This window comes from Acanthochromis polyacanthus, chromosome 21 (assembly GCF_021347895.1).
Source record: "Acanthochromis polyacanthus isolate Apoly-LR-REF ecotype Palm Island chromosome 21, KAUST_Apoly_ChrSc, whole genome shotgun sequence".
Lineage (NCBI taxonomy): Eukaryota > Metazoa > Chordata > Actinopteri > Pomacentridae > Acanthochromis > Acanthochromis polyacanthus.
In genome coordinates this window covers 28,932,981-28,959,079 of record NC_067133.1, presented here as the reverse complement: position 1 = coordinate 28,959,079, position 26,099 = coordinate 28,932,981, and the positions used below count along the sequence as shown (strand labels likewise).

At 45.8% G+C, this 26,099-nt stretch overlaps 1 protein-coding gene across 7 annotated transcripts; it reads right to left on the bottom strand.

The window, feature by feature from the left end:
- Nucleotides 1-464: 464 nt before the first annotated feature.
- Nucleotides 465-25,877, bottom strand: rfx1a (regulatory factor X, 1a (influences HLA class II expression)). Of its 7 annotated transcripts, none has more exons than XM_022215568.2 (18): nucleotides 25,710-25,877; nucleotides 22,118-22,498; nucleotides 21,327-21,436; nucleotides 21,141-21,239; nucleotides 18,893-18,990; nucleotides 17,994-18,420; nucleotides 17,173-17,354; nucleotides 10,530-10,649; nucleotides 10,143-10,276; nucleotides 9,005-9,123; nucleotides 8,698-8,804; nucleotides 8,429-8,580; nucleotides 7,849-7,946; nucleotides 6,310-6,459; nucleotides 5,187-5,395; nucleotides 3,133-3,286; nucleotides 2,513-2,558; nucleotides 465-2,428 (listed from the first exon to the last, which is right to left on the bottom strand). In XM_022215568.2, the coding sequence occupies exons 2-18, from the start codon at nucleotides 22,476-22,478 to the stop codon at nucleotides 2,268-2,270; spliced, it is 2,727 nt and encodes a 908-aa protein (XP_022071260.1). In that variant the 5' UTR covers nucleotides 22,479-22,498; nucleotides 25,710-25,877; the 3' UTR covers nucleotides 465-2,267. The 7 variants fall into 7 exon arrangements, with proteins under 7 accessions (XP_022071260.1, XP_022071266.1, XP_022071267.1 ...); XM_022215574.2 differs by having other exon boundaries at nucleotides 17,173-17,348; XM_022215575.2 differs by having other exon boundaries at nucleotides 18,045-18,420.
- Between the last annotated feature and the right edge of the window lie 222 nt (nucleotides 25,878-26,099).

The following is a 26,099-nucleotide window of genomic DNA, read 5'->3' as shown; positions in this document are numbered from 1 at the left end:
GAAACACACACGTCTGCTGCAATGATGACGTGTGTACGTGTGTGTGTGTGTGTGTTCTTGTACTTGCTACATTGTGAGTACCATTTTCTGCATTTAACTATCAAAGCGAGGACATTTTTACAAAGTGAGGACATTTTGGCCGGTCCTCACTTTGAAACAGCCATGTTTGAGGGTGAAGACTTGTTTTTAGAGAACAGGTATGAATTGAGGTTTGGTTAGGGTTAAGGTAAGGATTAGGGTTAGGCGGTCAGTTGTGATGGTTAAGGTTAGGGTAAGGCTCTAGGAAATGCATTACGCCTATGGATGTCCTCACTAAGATAGAAGTACAAACGTGTGTGTGTGTGTGTGTGTGTTTTATTACCAACCAACAGTGTAACATTTAGTAAGATGGTGGGTTTGTTTCACAGCATCGTCTCTGCCCAGCATCACGGAACTTTAAAGACCAAATAAATCCACGAAAGGAGTCCAATTTTAAAAATTCTTTAATTTCTATCTTTAAAATTAAAAACATCTGAATTGCATTCTACCACTTCCAAAGGCACAGTCATACTTATAGCAGACCAAATTCATAAAACACTGCCACCGAACATCTTTTTTTTCTCAATTTGTTTTGTACATAAGAAACGATGCACTATAAAAATGACTAAACGTTTTTTGTTTTTTACTGGGTAAACAATGGCCATTCTGTACGCTGTAGATCATTAAAGACTGGAGTGATATGTCCTCAGCTGTGGTAGACTCCATAGAAAGGATCATGTGCTGGTTTGAGGCTGCCTCACTGCAGCTGCTTAAAGTAGTGAAAAGTTCAGAGATGACGACCAGTCTTTGACGAACAGTGTTTAAGAAAATGGATGTTTGAAGCAAAACGAAGCCGTTGGCAGGAGGGCGGAAACGCAGCGAGGCGAGGGAGAGGAGTGTCGGTGGAGGACTGTGCAGAAAAAAGCCGTCAGATCTTAAATTCTCTGAACTGCGCTGACAAATCTCACACCTCCACCTCACCGTCAGAAACATCAAAGACTTCAAAGAAAATGAAGAAAAAACATTTCAGGTTACTCTGAGTTTTAAAGACAATAGTCAACATGTGCAAAGAGGCAGGGCCTTAGCCTGTTTGTGGAAAGGTCTTCAGATATGATACAGGATCGATAACCAAACGTACAATCACAAATCAGTAATGCACACAGAGGGTGCTTACAATGTGTGACAACACAGCACCATACACTGCACAAGAGGTTCACTTAGTGACAACAAAATTCAAAATAGTGGATAAATATACAGTAGAATATATCAGCGTTCTTACTCAGGCACAGGCCTCCTTCAAACATAGAGAATTAAAAACAGGATCAGGGTCAAAGCAAACCGGTTTGGCACAAACATGGAAAAAAGACAAAAATAAGGCAAAGGAAATAACGTGAAAGGAAACGAGGCCACAGAGGAGCTTATAGATGGAAAGGATCGAAGCACTTTGAACAGAAATATGACACAAATGGCACCTCTCTCTGGAACCAGCTGTTCAGTAAAGGAGAGAGGATTTTTTGCAGCAACTAACAGGAGTCCCTATTCCACAGCTGGATCTGTACAGATGTGTAGCAGCTGCGACAGGCACTCCAAGAACACAACAACGTCTCTTTTACAGGCGAACGAAACCAAACGGGAATTGTACACGCGTCTCCCAAATCAGGAATTAGAAAATATCTACAGAACAGTCAACACTTGGCATGACTTACAATCACACAACCAGACACACAACGAGCCTCCAGAAACACCAGCAGAGCCACAGCGCTCACACAAGCAGACAGAGAACACACACAAACCCACCGAAAACCCCAGCCGCCTGCTTCTCTTAGCGTTCAGCAGCCGTTTCCTGCCCCCTCCTCCTGTAGACGTTACCTTGACACACATCACGGTACTCTAAACACCACCTGGACACGGCAGTGACGTGGAGGAGGATCTACGGTGAGCAGAAGCGTCTCAGCGAGGCGATGGAGGAGTGAAAACATGCCCGGCTGTAACTGGATTGTACAGATTTATATGACTGAAGGTTAAAACGCTCCGTGTTTCTGTGGTCTGAAGCCACCTCCAGTGACGTGGACGTTCAGGAGGCAGCAGAAGATACTGAGCCACTGCTTTGATTGTGCGTTTGTGTGCCTGAACAACACACACAATCAAAACCGCAAGAGTGTGCACGCACATCGACAAGAGCTATATACATGTCAGGTGTATAAATTAGTGTTCTTTGTACATCTGTGTGTGTGTGTGTGTGTGTGTGTCTAGTTGTCAGCTGAGCCGGTAGTGAACAGGACTCTCTGGTCAGTTCTGGCCAGCTTGGCGGGCGGCTCCAGAGACTCGTCTCCCAGGACGGGACCGTCAGAGGGCAGGGTCAGCTCCTGGCCTTCCTCATCGCTCTCCTCCTCCTCCTCCTCTTCCTCCTCTGTGGAGGCAACAGAGACGGTTACGGACGACGGTGGTGAACGTGACGCTGATTAACGTGAGATAAAACAGAAACGGAACCAACCTTTGTCTGGATCCAGCTGGTTCAGACCTCGGCCTAAACTGGCAAACTAGAGACAAGACGAGAACGGATTAGACCTGAAAATATGGTTCACACCACTGTTCAAAAGCTTAGAGTCACTTAGAAATGTCTTTATTTCTGAAAGAAAAGCAGTTTTGTTCAGTGAAGATAATATTAAATAAATGATAAATCCAGTGTAGACATAGTTAATGTGCTAAATGACTATTGTAGCTGGAAACAACTGATTTTTAATGGAATATCTCCATAGGGGTACAGAGGAACATTTCCATCAACCATCACTCCTGTGTTCTAATGCTACATTGTGTTAGCTAATGCTGTTGAAAGGCTCATTGATGGTTAGAAAACCCTTGTGCAGTTATGTTAGCACATGGATAAAAGTGGGAGTTTTCATGGAAAACATGGAATTGTCTGGATGAGCCCAAACTTTTGAAAGGCTGTGTACATCTGTAGATTCTTGGTAAAGTTGAGGGCTGCAAAACACTCGAAAGAGTGTTTTGCAGCCCTCAACTTTACCAAGAATCTACAGTCTACTAGTCTGAACCCTAAACTTTTGAACAGTGGTGTATATTGTTACGTGTGTGTGTGTGTGTTCATGTTCATACCTCTCCCATGACAGCGATGGGGGTCTCTCCTTTGGCCTGGGCCACTCGGTGCTCTATAAGGTAGTACATGTACTCGTCGTACAGCAGACGGATCAGGTGGAAGGATCCGAAACTGGCTGCACTCCTCAGGGTCAGGTCTCTGATCACCATGGAGCTGGAGAGCAGAGATGGAGGCTCAGACTGTTGCTATCATCATCATCATAATAATAATAACAATAATAATAATTCATTTTATTTATAGTTAAATAAAGTTCAAACACATTCACATTAACTTGTGTCATTTTGCATCTCATTTTTGTCATATTTTGTCTCGTTTTTGTTGTTTTTTGTCGTTTTGTGTTTCTTTTTTGTCTCGCTTGTGTTGTTTGTCTACTTTTTTGTCGTTTTGTTTCTCGCTTTTGTCTTTAAAATAATTTCGAGACCATGACAAGTTGTTTAGATCAGAAAGTAAAATACTAGATTGTTATTTTGTCATTTTGTCTCAGTTTGCAATATTTTGTCCTGTTTTTGTTGTTTTTTGTGTGACTTTTGTCGTTTGTCTCATGTTTTTGCCGTTTTGTTTTTTGCTTTTGTCATTTTTCATGTAGTTTTTGTCATTTGTCTGTTTTTTTCTGTTGCTTTGTAACTTTTTGTCTATGTTTTTGTCTTGCTTTTGTTGTGTTTTGTGCCGCTTGTCTCATTTTTTTGTCATTTTGTGTCTCATCTTTGTAGTATTTTGTCTTGTTTTTGTTGTTTTTTTTGTCTGACTTTAGTCGTTTTGATCATAAAGTAAAATCCTGGATTGTTCAGTTCCAGATATCTGTGACTAAATGTTGTGTTCCTTTGTAGACACTCTGTGATCTGGAAGTTGTAATGTGGAAATGATAAACTGAGGATGAATGTTGTTGAAACTTAAATTATTTTTCTTAACAAATTTCAGTTTGTTCATGACGTTTTGTACAAAGATAATTCCTTAAAGCTGCTGTCCAGAGTTTGAATCGCAGCGTCTCCCAAAACACTGGTGGTCCCTCCCTCTGATTTCGCCCCTTTTATTTGTGCACGCGCGCAGTACATGAGAGAAGTGCCCGGAGTGCTGCAGCATCTCGCCTGTTTTGCTGTTTTCCCCTCTTCTACATTTAGTACATTTAGTAAATAATAAAGGAATTACGTTAGAATGCTGTATTGAGTCTAACTTGTCCTAATACCAAAATAACATGAATCTGCTAGGACGAACGAGTAAAGTTTCAATATGTGATTACACTCGTGTATCCCTCTGGATGACGTTGTTTATCAAACTTAGTGCATTTACGCATGTATATGTGTTACATTGTTTATTTATTTCTATCTAGAGTTCAGAATTGCATGACTCCTCTGACGAAGAGTATTTCCCAGACGCCCCAACATCTTCCTCCAGAGGTCGGGCATCTAAACGAAGCCGTCAGGCGGGCTATGGAGGCCGTGGTCGGGGAGCGACGCGAGCACCCCGAGCCAAAAAACGTCCTGCAGTCTCTTGGCCTGACAAGCCGTGGGATTGGTAACTTTTCTGGAAGTTGCTGATCCCTGATGCTCTCTCCTCCACAAGCAAAACAAATGTGTGCGCGGTTGCGTAGTGCGTAGCTCGCCCACCTCTGCATGGGCTTGCTTGCTGTGCGCGTAACCGTTGATTGACAGCATGACAAAGCTGAAGCTCGAACTTGATTGGTCGGCAGCAACCGGCGCTTTTTGGAATAACATGGGGGTCTATGAGAGGAAGGCGGAGCTCAGGAATAAATTTTCATATCACGTTATACTAACTTTATATTATAGTATCGAACTAGACTAACACATTTAAGCTTTGTTAAAAAATGATACATAATTGAAAACAAACGGAAACTCCGGACAGCAGCTTTAAATGTGAACATTTTCACATTGTATTTTTTGCACTAAAACAAAGGAACCATGTGGAGTTGTGGTTATTTATAGGTTATTATGCTGTGATTTTACTGGTCTGGATCACTTTAGATCAAACTGGGCTGAATATGGACCTGAACTAAGATGAGTTTGACCCTCCCGCTGTAAGTGCTGCATCGTCCCACCTGTAGAAGGACCACTTGAGCAGGAAGAGCTTGGCGGCCTTGGGGAAGGCGGGGCTGTGCTGGTAGGGCTTTAGGACCTGGGAGACCACACCGTCCAGCCACGCCGCCCACTGCTCCAGGGAGTTCTGCTGCTGCAGGGTCAGCTTGAAGTCCTGCTCCAGCCGCTGGACCACACGGTCTTCACACCTGCACACCCACGAAGCCTGCTCCTGGAGGGGCAGACAGGAGGAGGGCAAAGGGTGAGAATCAGGCAGTAACAGAAAAACACACAGAACAGACTTCCTTCTACTCTGCTGCTAACTCTCTTCACACCTTTACCACAGTCAGATGTAAATGTGAAACAGCTGGTGGAACCTGGAGAATCATTTCAGTAAACCTGTCTGTAACTGACCCTGGTTTAGACTCCAGAATGACCCATGCTGTGCAGTAAACAGAACCACCACTGCAAACTGAGCAGGAAACGTTGTAAAAAGAGCTGAGATCCAGTCTGAGACGACAGAAGTCTCATTAAAGGACAAATGTGTGTCATTCATTCAGGATAAGCTAAAAGAAAACTGTGATCTCTGTAGTGAAAGTGTTCTGTTTCTGGAGAAAGAGGAACAAATGCGTTTCGTGACATCTTCTTTTATAGAAATAATTAATGAACCTGTGATGTGAGGGGAAGTGGACAGTTTGGGTCAGAAAAAGGAACAAAAACGTATTTAGATTTACACTCTCACACACGCCTACTGAGGATCTCACTGAGGTACTAAAGTCGCCTCAATGCTCGCTTTTTATCCGCTGTCACGCCTGTGATTAGTTTATCTATAGAGGGCAGCAGTGATCCTCACAGTTACAGATAAACCGCTGCGTGCTGCCCATCCACTCACACTGCAGACTACCCTGACTGTTTGTATCTCACTGTATGTCTTGAAGAAAAGGGAACTATTTCTGAGAAAACACAAGTGGGCTTCCGGGGTAGAAAAAAAGACAAAAAAAAGACAGAATGACTGAAGAAGAACAAATGAAACTCTGAAACCACAAGCTACAGCAGAAACAGCTGCATGTGAAGAGCAAAAAACCAAAGCACCTGCCAGCAGAACTCATGTGACTGATGCTGCCAGAGCTGAGAGACTAAACCGACCTGGACGTTAGCAAAGTCGACCCGGTTGAGGTCTGAGAGCATCTGGTTGATCTGGGCCGTGTTCTGGAGGACGGCACGGGCCGCCTGGGCCAGATGGTTCAGACTGGTGTAGCGACGCAGCGTCTGGGCGAAAGCATTGGCTGACGTCACCTGAGAGAGGAAGACCACGAATTAGAAACAGGATAGAATAGAACAGAATAGAAGTGTCAAACATGCGGCCCGTGGGCCAAAACCGGCCCTCCAGAAGGTCCAATGCAGGACAACTTTGTATAGTGTAAAAATTCCAGAGAAGACATTGTGATCATAAAGTAAAATACTAGATTGTTCGTTGCTCTTTGTCATTTTGTGTCTCATTTTTGTAATATTTTGTCTTGCTTTTGTTGTTTTTGTCTGACTTTCATCGTTTGTCTCATGTTTTTGTCATTTTGTTTGTCATTTTTGTCGTTTTGTTTCATTGTTTTCTCATTTGTGTTTTTTGTATCATTTTTGTCATTTTATGTTCTTCTTTATTCATTGTTTTGTGTTTTTTTTGTCTCGCTTGAGTTATCTATGTTTTTGTCATTTTGTGACTCATTTTTGTAATATTTTGCCTTGTTTTTGTTGTTTTTTGTCTGTTATGATCATAAAGTAAAATATTAAATCATTCAGTTCCAGATGACTAAATGTTTTGTGTCTTTGTAGATAAACTCTGATCTTTAAGTTGTGATGTGTAAATGATAAACTGAGGCTGAATGTTGTTGAAATTGAATTTATTTTTCTTAAGCAACTTCAGGTTGTTCATAATGTTTTGTAAAAAGATAACTAATAAATGTGAACATGTCCAGAATTAATTTTTTTGCACCAAAACAAAGGAAACATGTGGAGTAGTGGTTATTTACAGGTTATTATGCTGTGATTTTACTGGTCCGATCACTTTAGATCAAACTGGGCTGAATGTGAACCTGAACTAAGATGAGTTTGACACCCCTGGAGCAGAACATCTTTTATTTGTCCCACAAGGGGAAATTTGCAACGTCAGAGCAGCAAAGTGACAGTAAGAAAAGCAAGAAGATGGATTCTCTCACATAAGGGAACACTCAGTTATTTCTACAAGCAGCTTTTATATCAGATGTTTTGGGTGAACTAGAACTAGAAATGAGTAAAATGTTCTCCTGTGAGCCCTAATGAGGAATATGAGAGAGGGATGACCTTACATAACCTGATCAGATTCAGTAAATTTAGACATTTCCATTGTGACAAAGCTTCACGATGAGACCATTATCAAAAAACTGTTCACAACAGGCAGCTTGCTAGTTGCAGTAGTTTACTTGATTTTCATTGTTGCTGCTTTGCTTCCACAGCAGAGCAGCAAATAACGAGGCTGGCTTTATGTAACATCGATGCAGGCCGTGTTCAACAAACCACACCGGGGAAACTCCCAGACATCTAATAACGTCTGAGCCTTCAGTCAGACTCAATAAAAGCACGCTTTCATAATGCGTGATCTTCAGAAGCAAACATGCTGTTCCATTAACAGCGAGCTAATACGGCCGCCTGTACCTTGATGCGAACCATTTCCTCTGGGATGTTCATCATGGCGTTGGTCAGCCAGCTCTCCAGGCTCTTGGCAAAGTTGCGGATGGCTTGAGTTAAGGCACCTGAGGGCAGCACAGAGGGAAAGAGACGACTCAGCTTAGAGGACGTTTACATTTCATTGTCCCCTGAGAAAAGATTATCAAACATATTTCTGCTGGATATACAGATTTACTGGCTATGCATACAAAGAACTAGGTTTTAAAGCAAGCCCAGATTACTCATAAGTGGAAACATTTCTTTGGCAGCACTGTGGTAGTGATGATTCCAAAGAACAGGATTTCTTCCATATAAAGACTGACTAAAACTGAAACAGGAAGGAACAAGTGGAATTCCAGTAAGTTTCCACAGCAGAGCGGTGGATGGAAAACACTGAGTTCTTTCACATCAGAGCCAGAACATCAGTCCAGATGTTTCTACCAGGAAATCAATCATCTCAGAGGAATGCTGAACCGTTTGAAATGTCATGTAATTAACAGGTATATTCTAATCAGCTCCAGCGGGTTTCAGAGCAGTTCTTTGTCTGGTGCTTGTGGTGGAGGCTTACTGGGGATGGGTCTGAGGACGTCAGGGATCAGGATCTCCACCAGGGTCTGGTACAGGCTGTTGTCACAGTCTCGGCTCCAGCGCAGCACCGGATCATACTTGCACAGCAACACCAGGCAGGACTTTGGGAGCCGCTTCTCTGACTCATCATGACTGCAAAGACACAAAGACACACCCAGAGTCAGGATGGAAAATTTGATTACTACACTACCGTTCAAAAGCTTAGAGTCACTTAGAAATGTCTGTTTTTGAAAGAAAAATGTTACGTACACAGCCAGTGTAGCATCTCCAGCCTGACTTTGGCTGAACCTCCAGAAGGTCTTCCACAGAGTCTCCACCAGGGTGAACTGCAGGTTGACCATCACGTCCAGAATGGCCTGATGGAGCGCAGAGAAAACATCTCAGTGACTGATAATAAAGATTTGTTCTTACTGGAATTTGCTTTTGATTCAGGCTGTATAACCTCTAATGATGTGATATCTCCTTCTCCGGTAAACATTTACAGTTGGTCTACTTTCATTCCAGTCCTCTCTGACTCACTGGTAATGTGGTAGAATTACAATCAGCCAGTTGTTACCTCACAGTGTTCTCTGTACAGCAGCTGAAAGCTCTTTATGTGCTCCAGCTCAATGCCCTCCGGCAGAGACTTCCCCTGGAGGTCGATGTCTGGGAAGTTCGGCAGAGCTCTGGATGCATCTGGACACAGGAAACAAAAACACCCCATACTCAGAGAGACGTGACAATAAATGCAGAGAGTAATCAGCATTAACTGCAAATAACATGGAGTGTGTTTATGTGACATGCTGGCTGGGATCATATAGAGGCTGTAGACCAGGAGTGTCAAAGTCATCTTAGTTCAGCTCCACATTCAGTTCAATTTGATCTTCTTCCTGTTAAAAGGGTGTTTTTCTTGTCGCTGTCACCTCAGGGCTTGCTCTGAGGGTTCAGGCATATGGGTTCTGTAAAGTGTCTTGAGACAATTTGACTGTAATTGGTGCTATACAAATAAGATTGAACTGAACATTTAGTCACAGCTATCTGGACCTAAATGATGTAGTATTATACTTTATGATCAAAACAACAACAAAAAAGTCAAAAAAACAGCAAAAACAAGACAAAATATTATAAAAATGAGACACAAAACGACAAAAGCAAGAAACGAAATGAAAAAATTAAACAAATGACATGAAATAAAACAAAAAAAGACAAAAATTTGAAAAAAGTTACAAAGCGACAAAAAATGGACAAAAACAAAACAAAAAATGACAAAAAAGAAACACAACAAAAAATAGACGAACAACAAAAGTGAGACAAAACAAAAAATGACAAAAACAGGACAAAAAACAGAAACGAGAGAAAAAGGAAACAAAACGACAAAAACACGAGACAAATGACAAAAGTCAGACAAAAAAAACAAGGAAATATTTTACAGAAATGAGGCACAAAATGACAAAAGAACAATGAACAATCTAGTATTTTACTTTATGATCCAAACAACTTGTCATGGTCTAGAAATGATTTTAAATTTATAGTTTTACTAATCTACAATCTGCAGTTAATGTCTTCTCTGTAATTTTTACACTTTGAGGGCCGGATTGGACCCTCTGGAGGACCGGTTTTGGCCCGCAGGCCGCATGTTGGACACCCCTGCTGCAGTGATTCCATGGAACACTGATAAATCTGGCTCGTCTCCGTTAACTGTTCACTAAACTCACCCAGGAACTGCTGGTACTGCTGGACCTGGGTGCTGATGTCCACGTGTCCGGAGCCCTGCTGCTGCTGCTGCTGCTGGCCCGCTCCTGCCGCCGTGCCGTTGGTCATTCCTTCCACTTTATGCACAGGCTTCAACCTGACGGAAACGGGAGGAAAAATACATCAAACATTCAGCTCCACACCAACGTGATAAATAATGAAGTCTGATCATAGAGCAGCAGATGTCTGGAGGGTTAAAACACACATGTGGAGAGAGAATTAGAGGAAAAACGTGATTCAGGAACACAACTGCATAAAGGACATAGATACAGATGGAGAAATGGAAATGGTGACGGTGCAATGATACAGAAGATGTGCTTGAACTGGAGCTGGGCTTTTTTGGTGCATACCTCTGTTTCTGTGAGAACGGCTGTTGCCTCATGGCCAGATGTTGCTGATCTTCCATCAGACGGAGGAGGGACGAGCCTGCCTTGATTCTCAGCCCATAGTAGTGATATTTAGAGTTACCCCTACCAGAAACAGAGAGAAAAATGTGTTTTTACATCGAATTTAACCTGTACTTTTAAATCAGAAATAGGAAAGAGGCTCAGTCCTAATATAAACTGACTTAATCCCCCAAAACCTGCCAAAATGATGGCATTTATTGGAGAAATAAACTAAACAGAGAAAGAATCAGATTTTTTACTTTTTGACGGTTCTTTGACTAATCATCTGATATGCAATGTGCTGCTATGTTGGAAATCTAAATGTGAAATCAAGATATTTCATCGAAATCACAATTAACGGAGGTAAACTGGGCTGAACTGAACAAAGCGTAGATAGGAGACGAGTGTGGGAACAACTAAAAATGTAAATAGCAAAATATTTATGTAAACTAGTCACTTTTTTCAGTCCTGGTAACATGTAAGAGCGCTTGGATTCCACTTTTTCCCCATGTCATTATAACTTTATTATACTACATACATGTTTTTTGTTATTTCTATTTCTAGCCATGATTGTGTTGTTCCAATAGAGGTGCAGGACTGTAAAGTGCAGTTAAAACATGAGCAAAAAAATGCCCTTAAACTGCTTCAGAGGGTTAAAGACATGTTTTATAAATCTGTGAATATATGTTAATTAAAGCCCATACTCCCAAGTATTTCTGAAAAGTGGTTTTCACTCGCTCACTCTCCCTTCCTTTGTCAAACTCACCCACACACATGCTGTCTGTCTTCGTGTCTACCCACATTTCTTCCTACACAACGTTTTGCAGAGCTCCACAGAGCTCCGGAGATGTTCCTAGAAAAACCTCCATCAGTCTCCTGCTGGAAACTGTGCGCGTTTTATGTGGATGATAAACGGGTTGATCAAATATAAAGATGTGTCTGCTTGCTGTCTCTGGGATTGTCACGGATTTTGCTGGTGGGCAGAGAGCCACACTACATAGACCGGTGGAGTTAAGAAGGATTTATTGCATAGAGTGGATATGAGAAGGGTGAGGGAACCAGGAAGCGGGGAACTCTGACGGTCGGAGGCAGGTGGGAAACGGAGGTCCGAAGTGAGGAGGGAACTGGGAGGAAGGAGGGATGTCGGACACTGGCGATCCGGGGGGGCCGAGGTGTATGGGGGGGTCAGACAATGACTGACGTCCAGGCGGAGGCTTTAGGGGGAAGGCTCCGGGGGCGACGAGCAGCCGGTTAGCTGCAACAGGTTCCGGATGAGAACGGGGAAGCCGGTTTGGGATTCAGGGAGGGGTCCAGGCAGGAGCGGGGGGTCCAGTGAGGGGGGAAAACGGTGCCAAATGGTCTGGGGATAACCGGAGGGGAAGCAGGACGGCAGGGATCCCAGACAGCTGGGTCTAGATGAAGGCAGGAGAAAAACACATTAGAAAATGCCCAAAACTCAACAGACTTCAGGAGGCTAGAAAGAGAACTGACAATCAGGGAGTGGAAGGATGAGCCGATTCTTATTGCAGTGGAGTGTAATCAGGGTGATGTCTCTCAGCTGTCCGGGACCCGTGGATGTGGTTGATTACCTGAGTGGAGTCAGCTGAGGAGCCGAACTCCACTCAGGTGCCATGCTGAAGGGGGAGATCAAGGTAGAGGAGCGGATGGGAGACCGGGAGGAAGACAGAGAGACAGAGAAACCGAGGTACAGAGAGACAGAGGGGAGCAGGAGTGGGAGAGAGGAGCATGAGAGGGAGAGGAAGAGAGGAAACAGATGGGAAAAGGGGTATTTGGGATGCCAGGTGGGAAGGACGGGGCTGAGGAAGGAGCATTGACAGTACCCTCCCATCAATGGGTGCCTCCTGGCGCCCCACAAAACCAGCCGGGGCGAGAAACCACAGCGACCAAAGGGCAGCCAGGGACACGTGGGGGAACTTGAAGGACTAGGGGAACCGGAGGGCCCAAAGGGGACTCAGAGGGACCAAAAGGGGACTCGAGAGGGACCAAAAGGGGACTCGGAAGGGCCCAAAAGGTAACTAAAAGGACGAGGGGACTCGAAAGACTGGAGGGAAAGGAAGGATGGGGGGACCGGAAAGACTAGAGGGACAGGGAGGACAGAAGGGACTGGAAGGGACGGGAGGGGCTGGGAAAACTAGAAATACTGGGGGACTTTAAAAGACTGGAGGGGTGAAGAGGGAGTAGGGAATTGGGAGAGGGACTTGAGGGGAACCTGGGCTGGAGCTGGAGCTGGACCTGGACTCGACTGAGAGAGGGGGACCGAATTAAGATTGGACTGGACTGAATAATTGACTGGACTGGACAGGGACAATTAGTGGGACTGGACTGGACTGGGACTGGATGGCTGGCTGGACTGGGACAGGACCAAGGACTGGACTGGGACAGAACTGGGGACTGGACTGGGACGACTAACTGGACTGGAACAGGACTAGGACAAGACTAAACTCGGACGGACTGAACTGGGATGGAGGGATCGTTCCGGCGGTCGGCCTCAAGGCTGGATTGGCCGAGGATGGACAGGCCGGAGGGTCCGCTCCGGAGGATGGACTGTAGGCCAGACTGGCCGCGGGTGGACAGGCCGGAGGGTCCGTTCAGGGGGATGGCCCGAAGGCCGGACTGGTCGAGGACGGGCAGGACGCAGGGTCCGCTCCGGAGGACGGACCTTAGACCGGACTGGCCGCGGGTGGACGGGCCGGAGGGTCCGTTCCGGGGGACGGCCCGGAGGCCGGATTGGCCGGGGATGGCCAGGACGGAGGGTCCGCTCCAGCAGACGGCCCGGAGGTGGGACAGGCCGAGGCCAGATGGGCCGGAGGGTCCTTTCAGGGGGACGGCCCAGAGGCCGGACAGGTCGAGGTCGGATGGGCTGGGACCGGACAGATCGGGGCTTGACAGGTAAGAGGAGCCGCTCCGGAGGGTGGCCCGGGGGCTGGACAGATGGGAGGAGCCGCTCTAGAGGATGGCCCGGGGGCGGTACAGTCAGGACGGACCGATCCAGAGGATGGTCCGGGGACTGGACAAGCAGGAGCTGGACAGATAGGAGGGGCCGTTTCGGAGGACGGTTCTGGGGCTGGTGAGGCTGGAGGGGCTGCTCCGGAGGACGGCCTGGGGGCTGGACAGACAGGAGGAGCCGCTCCGGAGGACGGCCCGGGGGCTGGACAGACAGGAGGAGTCGCTCTGGAGGACGGCCCGGGGGCTGGGCAGAAAGGAGGAGTCGCTCCGGAGGACAGCCCCAAGGCTGGACAGACAGGAGGGACCGCTCCAGAGGACGGCCCCGAGGCTGGACTGGGAACTGGGTTGGGAGCCGGCGGAACCACTCCGGGAGTAGGGCCGGCGGCTGGACAGGGGACCGGCGGGAGCGGACTCCTTCCGGGGGCCAGGCCGGTGGCCGGATTGGGGGCTGGCGACGGCTGGACCTCTTCGGGGGCCGGATCAGTGGCTGAACTGGAAGCCGGCGGAGGCGGGACCCCTCCGGGGGCAGAGCCGGGTCCAGTGGGTCCTCCGGGGGTGGAGCCGAGTCCGGAGGGTCCTCCGGGGGCAGAACTGGGGGCAGGAGTGAACACAGGACTGGGGGCCCCTCTGGGGGTGGCGCAGGATCCAGGGGCCCCTCTGGGGGCGGCGCAGGATCCAGGGGCCCCTCTGAGGGCGGCGCAGGATCCAGGGGCCCCTCCGAGGGTGGAGCTGGAGGGGAGGCGCAGAGCCTCTTCAGGGACGCGGGGGAGGCCTTAAGCCTTTCTAAGGCTACCAAGATCCCAGGGACTGGAGGCAGGACGCCGACCTCTTCAGGGAGTGGAGGCGGGGTGCCGACCTCCTCAGGGAGTGGAGGTGGGGTGCCGGCCCCTTCAGGGAGCAGAAGCAGGGCGTCGACCCCCATGGGAACTGGACGCAGGGCGTCGACCCCCACGGGGACCGGAGGCGGGGCGTCGACCCCCTCGGGAGCAGCGTGGGACCTCTCTTCAGTCGGAGGGAGTGAGGTGACCTTGACTGGATTGGGAGGTAAAGGGTTGTAGAACCCTTCTTGAACCAGGACTGAGGTATTCGTGGCGCCTCCTGGCACCATGCCTTCTGCGACCAGGTCGCTTTGCGGCTGGCCCCCTAGCTGGCGGAGCGGCGGGGCCCGGTTGGCTACCAAAGGAGTTGGCGGGCGGGTCGGCCAAGGAGGTGCTCAGGAAATCCCGAATATAGTCCAGTAAGTGGCCGGCTGATCAGGGTTGCTGGCCGGCGAGCTTGCGGCCCAGGGTTATGCTAGAGTCTTTGGGGTCTTCTCTCCATTTCTCCCACAAATCATACAGCACGTTGAAGTAAATGCTGTGCTCCTTGCAGGAGGAGAAGATGTTCACGGACGTGTTTTTGTCCATGCTTTTGGCCAGATTGTTCTGTCACGGACTTTGCTGGCGGACCCGGGCAGAGAGCCACGCTACACAGACCGGTGGAGTTAAGAAGGATTTATTGCATAGAGTGGATATGAGAAGGGTGAGGGAACCAGGAAGCGGGGAACTCTGACGGTCGGAGGCAGGTGGGAAACGGAGGTCCGAAGTGAGGAGGGAACTGGGAGGAAGGAGGGATGTCGGACACTGGCGATCCGGGGGGGCCGAGGTGTATGGGGGGGGTCAGACAATGACTGACGTCCAGGCGGAGGCTTTAGGGGGAAGGCTCCGGGGGCGACGAGCAGCCGGTTAGCTGCAACAGGTTCCGGATGAGAATGGGGAAGCCGGTTTGGGATTCAGGGAGGGGTCCAGGCAGGAGCGGGGGGTCCAGTGAGGGGGGAAAACGGTGCCAAATGGTCTGGGGATAACCGGAGGGGAAGCAGGACGGCAGGGATCCCAGACAGCTGGGTCTAGATGAAGGCAGGAGAAAAACACATTAGAAAATGCCCAAAACTCAACAGACTTCAGGAGGCTAGAAAGAGAACTGACTGTGAAGTCTTATTCAACAATCTGGCAGGGAGTGGAAGGATGAGCCGGTTCTTATTGCAGTTGAGTGGAATCAGGGTGATGTCTCTTAGCTGTCCAGGACCCGTGGATGTGGTTGATTACCTAGGTGGAGTCAGGTGAGGAGCCGAACTCCACTCAGGTGCCATGCTGAAGGGGGAGATCAAGGTAGAGGAGCGGATGGGAGACCGGGAGGAAGACAGAGAGACAGAGAAACCGAGGTACAGAGAGAGAGAGGGGAGCAGGAGTGGGAGAGAGGAGCATGAGAGGGAGAGGAGCAGGAAAGGGAGAGGAAGAGAGGAAACAGATGGGAAAAGGGGTATTTGGGATGCCAGGTGGGAAGGATGCGGTGAGGAGGGAGCCCTGACAGGGATGTCACACTGATATTTGTTCATAAAAGAGCAAATCAGATGGAAAAATGCATATAAAAATCAGTATGTTTGGAAGGATGTGAACCTCTGTATGAGACTCTTTAGGCTCATTTTTACTGGATAATATAAAGTCTGAGGCCTCTGTGGAAACAACACACCCATGACTTGAAGGAGTTAAAAACTCTACAGCGAAGTTAAAATGCCATAAATCAAAAAGAAAAATTTATTTTGATTATTGATCCAACAATGGTATAGCTTCACATGCTATAAAAATACTTTACTGCTTGTTTCTATACTTGTCTCCTATCTGTTCTGTGTAAACACTGCCTGCAGTTCAACCTAGTTCAGCTAAAAAGCCACAGAATTTTTGTCATGTGATTGCTGATCTCAACTGAGCCACTAATTGCTTCACAGTTGCACTGAGGAGCGCAGAATTTTTGTATTTTACAAAATCTAGTTCGAACAAAGAGTTTATTTTTGGCAATTTTTAAATGACACATACAGAATAATTAGATTTAGATAAATATCCCGATTTTAAGCTTCGATTTAGTTCTGTTTTAACAGAACAGCATCATGGAGCTCAAGCGACATCAGAAAGTTGACAATCCAACAATTCTTCTTGTCTTTTAAAAGACAACGTGCCTTTTATGACGGTTCTGGGTTTAGATGAACACCAAGTAGTTTCTGCACCGTTTCCTCACTGTGGGCTCATTTTTTACTGTATAATATAAAGTCTTAGGCCTTTATGGTAACAACACACGCATGACAAGAGGGAGGAAAAACTCTACAAGGAGGTTTAAAATGCCATAAATCATGAAAAAAAGAAAAATCTAAAGTTGATTTATTTTCATTATTGATCCAAGAAAGGTGTAAAAACTGGAATCAACATGTACAGCATATTTCCAAGTGTCCACAGGTGTTCAAAATGCTGTGAAAAAAACAGAACATGCTACAAAAACTATTTTACTACTTCACTCTATACTCATCTGCTCTGTGTAAACACTGCCTGTAGTTCAGATAAAAAGTCATAGAATTTTTGTCATGCGATTGTTGGTCTTAACTGAGTCACTACTTGGTTCACAGCTGCACCGAGGAGCGAAGAATTTTATGTTTTTTACAGAATCTTGTTGGAACAAAGAGTTTATTTTTGGAAATTTTTTAAGTTTCGATTTGGTTAAGTTTTCTGAAAGAATAGAGTTCAATGGACGTCAGAAAGTCGAAAATCAAACAATTCTTCTTGTTTTACAGTTTCTAGTGCACCTGGTCGATGAGTCTGACGGCCGGTCTTACCGTGTACCCAGACGTCTTGTGCGCAGCCCCATGAACACAGATCTAATGAGCTTCCCAAAAGATGCAGCGTTCACAGGCTCTAGTTTCTGCTCCTGGCAGTGCAGCAGGTAGTGGCAGTAGAGGGTGGAACGAGGCAGACTCACACCTTCAGCTGTCTCATAGTTGTCCAGCAACCACTGTACCTGACACACAGGCAATGGAAAAAGAAAATAGCTGGTGCAGTTAGCAAAGCCAGTAGATGTGAGCATTTCAATATTGGCACACTCATTAGCAAACACACGACGTTCGGCTTCGTATACAGCACATGCACACATATTTCTCTTATTAATAAATTATTCAAACACAAATCGATCATTCAGGAATGAAAAGACAAATACATTTGTTTGCGTGCCGTGGCATACAACTTTGGTATGCAATGAATCAATGACCTGGAATACTGATGGGATGTCTGCCAAACACATTTTGGTTATCATTATCATATGGGATTCAATATGATGAATTTAGGATGAGCAATATAGTGTTGGGGCATTTCAGGCAAATTAAAAATGCCCCTCTTCACATGCACTGCAATGACATGAGAATGATGAGGTCATGGTTTGGTTTTCTTTGAGGAGGAAATCACAGTTAAAAAAAATCCTGCCGGTTTGAATGCAGTCAAATACTCAAAGCTGTAACATCAGCTAAAGTTTTCTGGTCAGATTTTTAATTGTGCTTTCCATTCGACAAAACTCGACTATGACGTCATCAGTGTGCGCCACCAAAGGGTTGTGTGGATGAGAACAAAACGAGAAGAAATTCCTGCGCTTGGCGCCTCTGCATACCTTCTTGTCTGCCGACGGCACGCTACTCTCCTCGCCCTCTGTAATACTCACAGTGGCTGGGGAGGCGCGGGCGGTGTGTGAGTAGTTCTGACTGTTGCCAGCTGCCCCTCCACTGCTGCTGCTGCCCAGCATGTAACCCCCTTGGATCACATAGCTGCCCGCTGAGCCACCGTTGGTGCCTGCCCCATCCCCTGCCCCGTTGGTGGTGCCTCCTGCCGTCACCACTGTGGCCCCGCCCCCCGCTGCACTGGTGGGCTGTGCCACAAACATGGACACGCCCCCTGTAGTGCCGGCGGTCACAGAGACGGTCAGAGGTGTGCCAGGGGTGGAGGCCTGTGTGCCTGAAGTGGGCTGACCTTCGTAATACGGGGCAGCTGTGGTCTGGGTGTACAGGGGGGTATCAGTGTAAGGGAAGGTGCTGGAGCGGCTGGACGAGAGACATAAAAACATGTTAGAGAGCAAGGATGAAGAAGATAAACTGTAAGGAAAGACAAATAAAGTTTCTTGGACAAACACTACTGGTAAAAAGTTTGGGGTCACTTAGAAATATCCCTATTTTTGAAAAAAGGGTTTTGTTTTCAACGAAGATAACATTAAACTAAGATGTAGTTAATGTGGTAAATGACTACTGTAGCTGGAAACGGCTGGTTTTTAATGGAATATCTCCATAGGGGTACAGAGGAACATTTCCAGCAACCATCACTCCTGTGTTCTAATGCTACATTGTGTTAGCTAATGGTGCTGAAAGGCTCACTGATGATTAGAAAACCCTTGTGCAGTTATGTTAGTACATGGATAAAAGTGTAAGTTTTCATGGAAAACACTAAATTGCCTTGGTGACTCCAAACTTTTGAACAGTAGCGTATGCTATAAATTGATAGACTGGGTTGTATTCTAACATGGTGCTGGTGGTGTAGTTGGTGTCTCCTCCTTCCACATACTGCACTTGATTGGTGTACACATGTTGCACTGGCACTGATGCGAGCTGCTGCTGGACCTGAGGAGGGAGCACACACACATAAAAATACAGTAAATTCTTTCTTTGTTTATTCATTTGATGGGGACAGTGCAAATTAATGAACATCTATTTTGACAGCAGTAGACGTAAATATGTCTGATTATAGCAACAAAGCTAATTTATACCAGCAGTCCCTAGAAAGGATTAAAAAAACATAACAGTGAAACAAAGTAGAATAGGTCACAGTAAAAGCACATTACAAAAAGTACAGAAAGAAGTTAAAGGTAAATGGTCACCAGACTGGTTGACTTTCAGCCTGTTTAAGGTGAGTTTTGAAGGTTGCTAACGTGGGACACTCCCTTATGGAGAGTGGAAGACTGTTCCAGATCTTACTGGCCTTCACAGAAAGAGCATTTTGTCTGAAGGCTGTTTATCTGTGGGACCTCACATTCCCCTCTAAGGGAGACCCTGGTCCTGAGACTGCTGTGAGCCCTTCTCTTAATAAAGTCAGACATGGGGGGTGGGGGGAGTCCATGGATTAGATCAAACAAACATCCATCCATCCATTCTCTATACACCGCTTTATCCTCACTAGGGTCGTGGGGGGTGCTGAAGCCTATCCCAGCTGAGTCTGGTGAAGGCAGAGGACACCCTGGACAGGTCACCAGTCTGTCACAGGGCTACATATACAGACACACAATCACACTCACATTCACACCTACGGACAATTTAGAGTAACCAATTAACCTCAGCATATTTTTGGACTGTGGGAGGAAGCCGGAGTACCCGGAGAAAACCCACGCATGCACAGGGAGAACATGCAAACTCCATGCAGAAAGATCCCAGGCCCAAGCCGGGATTTGAACCGGGGATCTTCTTGCTACAAGGCCAAAGTGCTAACCACTACTTCACTGTGCAGCCCATCAAACAAACAAATTTACATTTTTTAAATTCTCAGAGCTCAATAAGTTGTACTTCTCTCAGATATTACCAACATGACATGACATCGGTTTTCTACTGAAGACTTTTAAAAAAATTTTATAGAGCGACTCTATGATTCTGCGTGTATTTACACCTGTCAGCGACCAACATGTTATCCAATATTCAATTTGTGATTATATCATGGAATGCAGAATCATTCTAGCAGCATCAAGTGATATGAAAGGTCTAATTTGTTTGCCTTGTTAGACCAAATTTGTGTCTTTTACATTGAAAACAGCATTCCTTTTTTTTTTAAATTTATTTCGGTTGTCAGTTTCAATGCAAATAACAAAAAAAAAGTGTTATACACTCAATTCAACAAACAAAACAAAAACAAGTGCAAACAGACAAGGGGGTTACACATCAGTGTTGAGTTCATACAATAGGTCATAAACATTTTCATATCTATTCATATATTTTAGGGCTTTTAAATAGTTCTCAAATTCTGTTACGAATACTTTAAAAATGGGGGGTGTTTTAAGGAGTCTTTTCTTATGTATAAAAAATTTTGCTAGACAGAGGATCAAATTATAAAAAAAATATGGTCTATGGTTTCTACATTGTTTTCACAAAAAACACATGTATTATCATCTATATTAAAACGTTTCCTTAATAATTCTTTGGCAGGGTAAATACAATTCATAATTTTAAAGTGTGTTTCTTTAACTTTTGGTGGAATTGGTGAAAACAGCATTCCTGTCTTAGCCACAGACAGATTCCCTGCAGTCTCCCTTACATCCCTGACCTACTTGGTAAGTGGCAGCTGTAGTCTGCAGCGGTGGCTGACTGGGGCCTGAGCTGGTGACTCCAGAATGATCTTCTCTCTCTTTCTCAGCGTACACAGACAGCAGGTAGAGAGACGGCTAATACCGAGGGGGATCCAAGTTATGGTAGAAGGGTTTGCAGCAGCAGTCTGCTGGTGCCTGGGCCTGGCATTCTGGCTGTCCTGTCTCCTGATGCAGCTGATATTCTGCTCGTTTCTTATCCCTGACTAACCCGATCACCTCACTGCTAAGGGGGAGCTGAAAGAATAATATAAAACTAAACTATGAGGAAGCTGTAAAGTTTTGAGTGTGTCAGAGGTCCTACTGATTACACATTTTGTGATGTGAAACTGTCATGTTTACTTTGTTTGTCAGTGACAGTAAAGGTCACTGTGAGACACGAAAGCTGAACACCAGGAATGAACGGTGACGTGTTTCACTAACCTCCTGGGTGATATGAACGGGCTGTAGACTGGTGACGCTCAGCTGTGTGCCTGGCTCGGGCTTGGCTATCTGGGAGGTGGCCTGCACCACGGACCTCTGCTGAGATGAAGATACCTTTAGTACGGGGGAGTTTTAATGTCATTAAAAAAAACATAATTCGATGTTGTGTTTGTGTGCATACTTTACCTGCTGAGCTGTCTGTACCTGCTGAACAACCTGGGTGGGAACTCCTGTCTGGACCACAGCTGGAGGGGGGCTGGAGTCCGACACGCTGTCACTGGAGTGAAGGGAACCCTCTGGGAGATAAGGAGGGAATGTAAGCAGCTTTGCAGTTTAGTGATATTATTTCACTTTCATTAGCTATTTTCTAATTACACCTCTTGTCACTATTACAATTCTGACATTTAGAGGTGTGCAAAACAAACTTAGTTCTATCCAGTTATAATTCACAGAAAATGTGAAGAATCTCACATCTTAAGGATTTGGGCTGACATTTAATAAATTTGTTACAGTCAAAGCAGACTTTTAAACATTAAAAGGTTTATACAAAAAACGTTGTTCAAAATTGATAAATCCTCCATCATAAAGATGCTAATTCTTAACTTCCCAGGGTCTCTTGAGACAGGAGTCCCAGGCTAGTTTAAAAAAACAAACACATCTACATAGTTTTATATTTAAACTATTAATAATATGACATGGTTTTGCAGTCGCGTACATATTCAAATGGTCCAGGTTGTGCAGAAAAAACCTGATACTTGTCTGATACACTATAGAATTTAAAGCAGTAGATTGCAGAAGATTAAGCATCTCCAATTTCAAGACAAGAAACCACTAAATCATGGAAGTGCTGCTTCTGTGCATGTATGGGTAATCGCATAGCCCCAAACTGGCCTGATCTACATTAATGTCAAAAACTTACATTTATGTATGTGTATACATATATATATATGTATATACATGTGACACTGAGCCTTTACCTGTGACGGTAACAACGATGTACTGAGGAGTGCTTTGAGCATTTCCAGACTGTGTCGGGGAGCCCTGGATCTCTGCAGTCACATACTGTGTCTGGGCCGGTGGGGCCTGCGCTGTGGACTGGGCCTGGCTTCCAGCTGCAGGCTTCTGGGGCGCGATGGAGGAGGTTTGTTCGGTTGGAGTAGTTTGACCTGTGGGTGTGACGACAGTGGGGGTGGCCACAGTGGTCTGAATCTCAGCCAGAAACTGAGGGGTGGCTGCAGGGGTGGAACTGGCCTCAGGTTGGCCTGGCGTGACGGTAACAGCAGCTCCCTGGGTTTGGGCTGCTGGCTGGATCTCACCTACGTAGCCTGAGGTGGCCATTACAAGAGCTGGGACTCACACTGGGGAGAAAGAAACAAGAGACACGTTAATTACCTCCGCCAAGGAGGTTATGTGACACCCGGCGTTTGTGTGTGTGTCTGTCTATCTGTTAGCAAGATAACTCAAAAACGCCTGGGCAGATTCAGATGAAATTTTGAGGGGATGTAGACTATGGTAAGAGGAAGAGCTGATTTAATTTTGGTGGCAATCCGGAAAGGATCCTGGATTCTGGATCACTTTGAATTTTTTGTTAACATTGCAGTAAATGGGGCTCAGAAATGCGTCACTCGATATCCCGGAAGATTTTCCGCCTATGTTTATGTAATTTCACAAATATATGACGGGGGTGGCTCCCCATCATCCCACAAAGTTTCACCCGGATCTGCTCCAGATTGCAGATTTAAGACTGATTTTTCAAAAAATAGGGGGGTGCCATTGCATTTTGACCATCAGTGAAGTTGGTATCATAGGCAGAGCTTTCTAACCAAAACCATCTTATAGCTGAGTGAATTCCACACCTGAAGTGTCCTCACATATTTTTCTTCATATATTGTTGTGCATAAATTTTGATTTAGTTTAATTTAAATCCGCTTTCACATGTTACATGTTTAAGAACGGAATAAAATTGTTCATGAAAATATATGTCTTATGTTTCCATGAAAATACAATACAATACTTCAATTTCTAAATCATACATAAATGTATGTGAATACAATGTTGCGTGGGAATGTCAATATCCTTGGCGGAGGTCTGCGCTCTCTGAGTGCTTTTCTAGTCTGGATTAGATTGACCATCACAAGATGAATAAATACTGTACAGATGCTTGTTTCGGGCTGCACAGTGGATCGGTGGCACTTTCACCGTGCAGCTAGAAAATCCCTGGTTCGCATCCCAGCCTTCCTGGGATCTTTCTGCATGGAGTTTGCATGTTCTCCCTGTGTGTATGTGGGTTTTCTCCGGGTGCTCCATCCATTATCTGTACACCGCTTAATCCTCATTAGGGTCGCGGGGGGCTGGAGTCTATCCCAGCTGATTTAGGGTGAAACGTCACCTGGACAGGTAACAGTCTATCACAGACAAAAAACATACAGAATATATCCTCTTTGCACCCCACAAGTCGTGCCCTTTTCCACAGTATAAGCTGATCCGTTCCAACCCCACAGTGTTTGGATTTGCATCGGCATCTTCCAAACATGATATCCTGATTTTCCTAACTGGAATTCTGAACGGATGGCTGGTTTTATTCCTTGGGGAATCAAGAGAAAGAAAGACCTGACTGGTTCTACAGGCAGCCAAAAAAGGCACTGCAACTGGTCAATGTTCACGGCCGTCCTATATTTCTGCCCTCTGACTGGTTCTCTTGTCTCCACCAGCATAGCACCACATAGACAGACAAGCACACCTGCATTCACACCTACGGTCAATTTAGAGACACCAACCTCAGCATGTTTTTGGACAGTGGGAGGAAGCTGGAGAACCTGGAGAAAACCTACAATCTCCATGAATAAAGATCCCAGGCCTAGGCCAGAATGTGAACCAGGGATCTTCAAGCTGCAAGGTGACAGTGCTAACCACCAATCTACTGTGCAGCCCAGTCCAGAGCTGGGGTTAATTGGTAAATCTAAAATTGTGAGTGGCCCCACAACCCTAATGAGCGAATTAAGCGGTGTGCAGATTATGGCTAGATAGATGGATGTTGGCTTCCAAGCTACTGTACAATTATTCAGATAGAAATGAGGAGTTTTTGACTGTATGAAGATTGAAAATGTACCAGAATAAAATGCACTAGATCATAGCTCCAAATCAAATCCTTTAAAATGTGTAACTAGTACTACACTAGTAATGTCTTGGGATGTGAAGACCAGCTGGTAATAGCACAGACAAAGTTTGCAAGTCTCTAGAAATTGAAGTGTAACACAACATCAAATCATTTCTTTTCTCTTGTCACCAGTTCATGCCTTTGAATAAGAAGGCTGCCTGGAAGCTCTGCTGTGGCTGACCTGTTGGTGGTGCAGCTAATGTTTGCATGTGGGGGAGGAGCACTGACGGGAACAAGCATTTTGGTGTCTGATTACCTGTAATATGATCACACAGCCTTTGGCCTGTCATGTATAGAGTTGAGCCTGTAGCACAGGTTGGGAAAATCCCTAACCACACTGTGATGCATTGTGTTGTCTTTACATCACATGCAGGTACAGGGAGTCCCTGAACACCACTCCTATTTACATGTCTTTAATAGTAACCTCTAAAATGAGTGTCTTGACATATTACTCATCTTTGTTACAGCACGTGATGGAGGAAAGGGGGTTTCTTCCGCGTTAAAACTGTGCTGCCGTTACTATGCGTGCGTTTTCAAAAACCAAATGAGTGCATTACATACTAAATTAAAGGTTAATTAACTAGGGGAAACCATGTAATAAATCTGCATGGTTGTCTATTTATGAAATCGGTGAACAAAGAGGTTAAACTTGAGTCAGACCTGCAGAGCACCTGCAGAATGCCCTCCTTCGCCACGCCCCTCCATGCTAAATGTCTGCCACCTGCCACCGCTTCCTCAACTTTCCGTTACCGACAGAAACACATTCCACTCGCCGGTAAACGTCCAGGTCTTCCGCGGCCTCAACACGAAAACAAACACGTATCAGCCGCCACACTTTGAACTAAACTATCCCCATCTGGTCTCCCCCTTTAGGGCAGTTAACGCTGTGTAGCCTGTGTGTTTCAGGCGGCTAATGGGAAAAGCAGAACGTATCGAACCGTCCTCGGCACCCCATAATGTACCGTTAGCCTGACCGGTGTGTGTTTGTGGTCATTCTACACGTTAGCTATAAGCAGCAGTGAGCACAAGCCTGTCGTGACAGCACTGATGCTAGCTTTCTGGCAAGGCAACACGGGCAGCAAGCTAACTGGTCTCTACAACAACCGCCATTTTGTACCTTTTGCATTTGACATCGCCATAACAACGGCCTGCTTGAGTATGCATCTGTGGCTGCGTCGTCATGGCAGGCAAAATTCCGTGTCATCCGACTGAGTAGCACACACAAAGTGCCGCATTCAAGAAACGCACTCGGCCGATTATCGGACCGACGGCTAGCTGGCAGGCTAACCTCAGTTAACACTGGGAGGCAGTTGCCTGTTATGGCTACTGAAACAACAAGGGAAAAAGCAATAGCACAATTCAGTTGAAGCATTAGAGGACATGAAATATTTTCTGTATGTTAAGAGCTTCACCTCTGGTTCCACGTGTGTATTTCCCACTGGTAAAATGTCTTCTTTTATTTTTATGGCGGATTCAGTAGTTGTTGTTGTTGATTCTCGTTGCTGGGTTCTTGTCGCCAGGGCTACCGTGGCTATGGCGCTTCGTCCTCACCAGGGCAACTGTTGCTACCCACCCGCTCCCTGCCCTCCCCCTGCGACGCTCTGATTGGCTGAACGTCGCCGAATTGTCTTAAAGGGACAACAGCAGCTAAATTTCACTACAAAGCCTTCCACGCCCATTTGTGAAAAATCTCTGTCTGTCACAGGCATTAAATTTTTACAACTGAGGCGGATGATACGCCAGTGAAAGTAATAGGTTCGCCTTCGTGCTTGTCAAAATTCTGCAAGTATTGATTTGATAGT

Bases quoted from the DNA above. Each gene is read 5' to 3' on its own strand.
- rfx1a (XM_022215568.2), bottom strand. From the start codon at position 22,478: ATGGCCACCTCAGGCTACGTAGGTGAGATCCAGCCAGCAGCCCAAACC. The intron at 21,240-21,326 runs GTAAAGTATGCA...TCTTCATCTCAG, and splicing joins AGGTACAGACAGCTCAGCAG to CAGAGGTCCGTGGTGCAGGC. The intron at 7,947-8,428 runs GTAAGCCTCCAC...TGCTGCCCTCAG, and splicing joins CGTCCTCAGACCCATCCCCA to GTGCCTTAACTCAAGCCATC.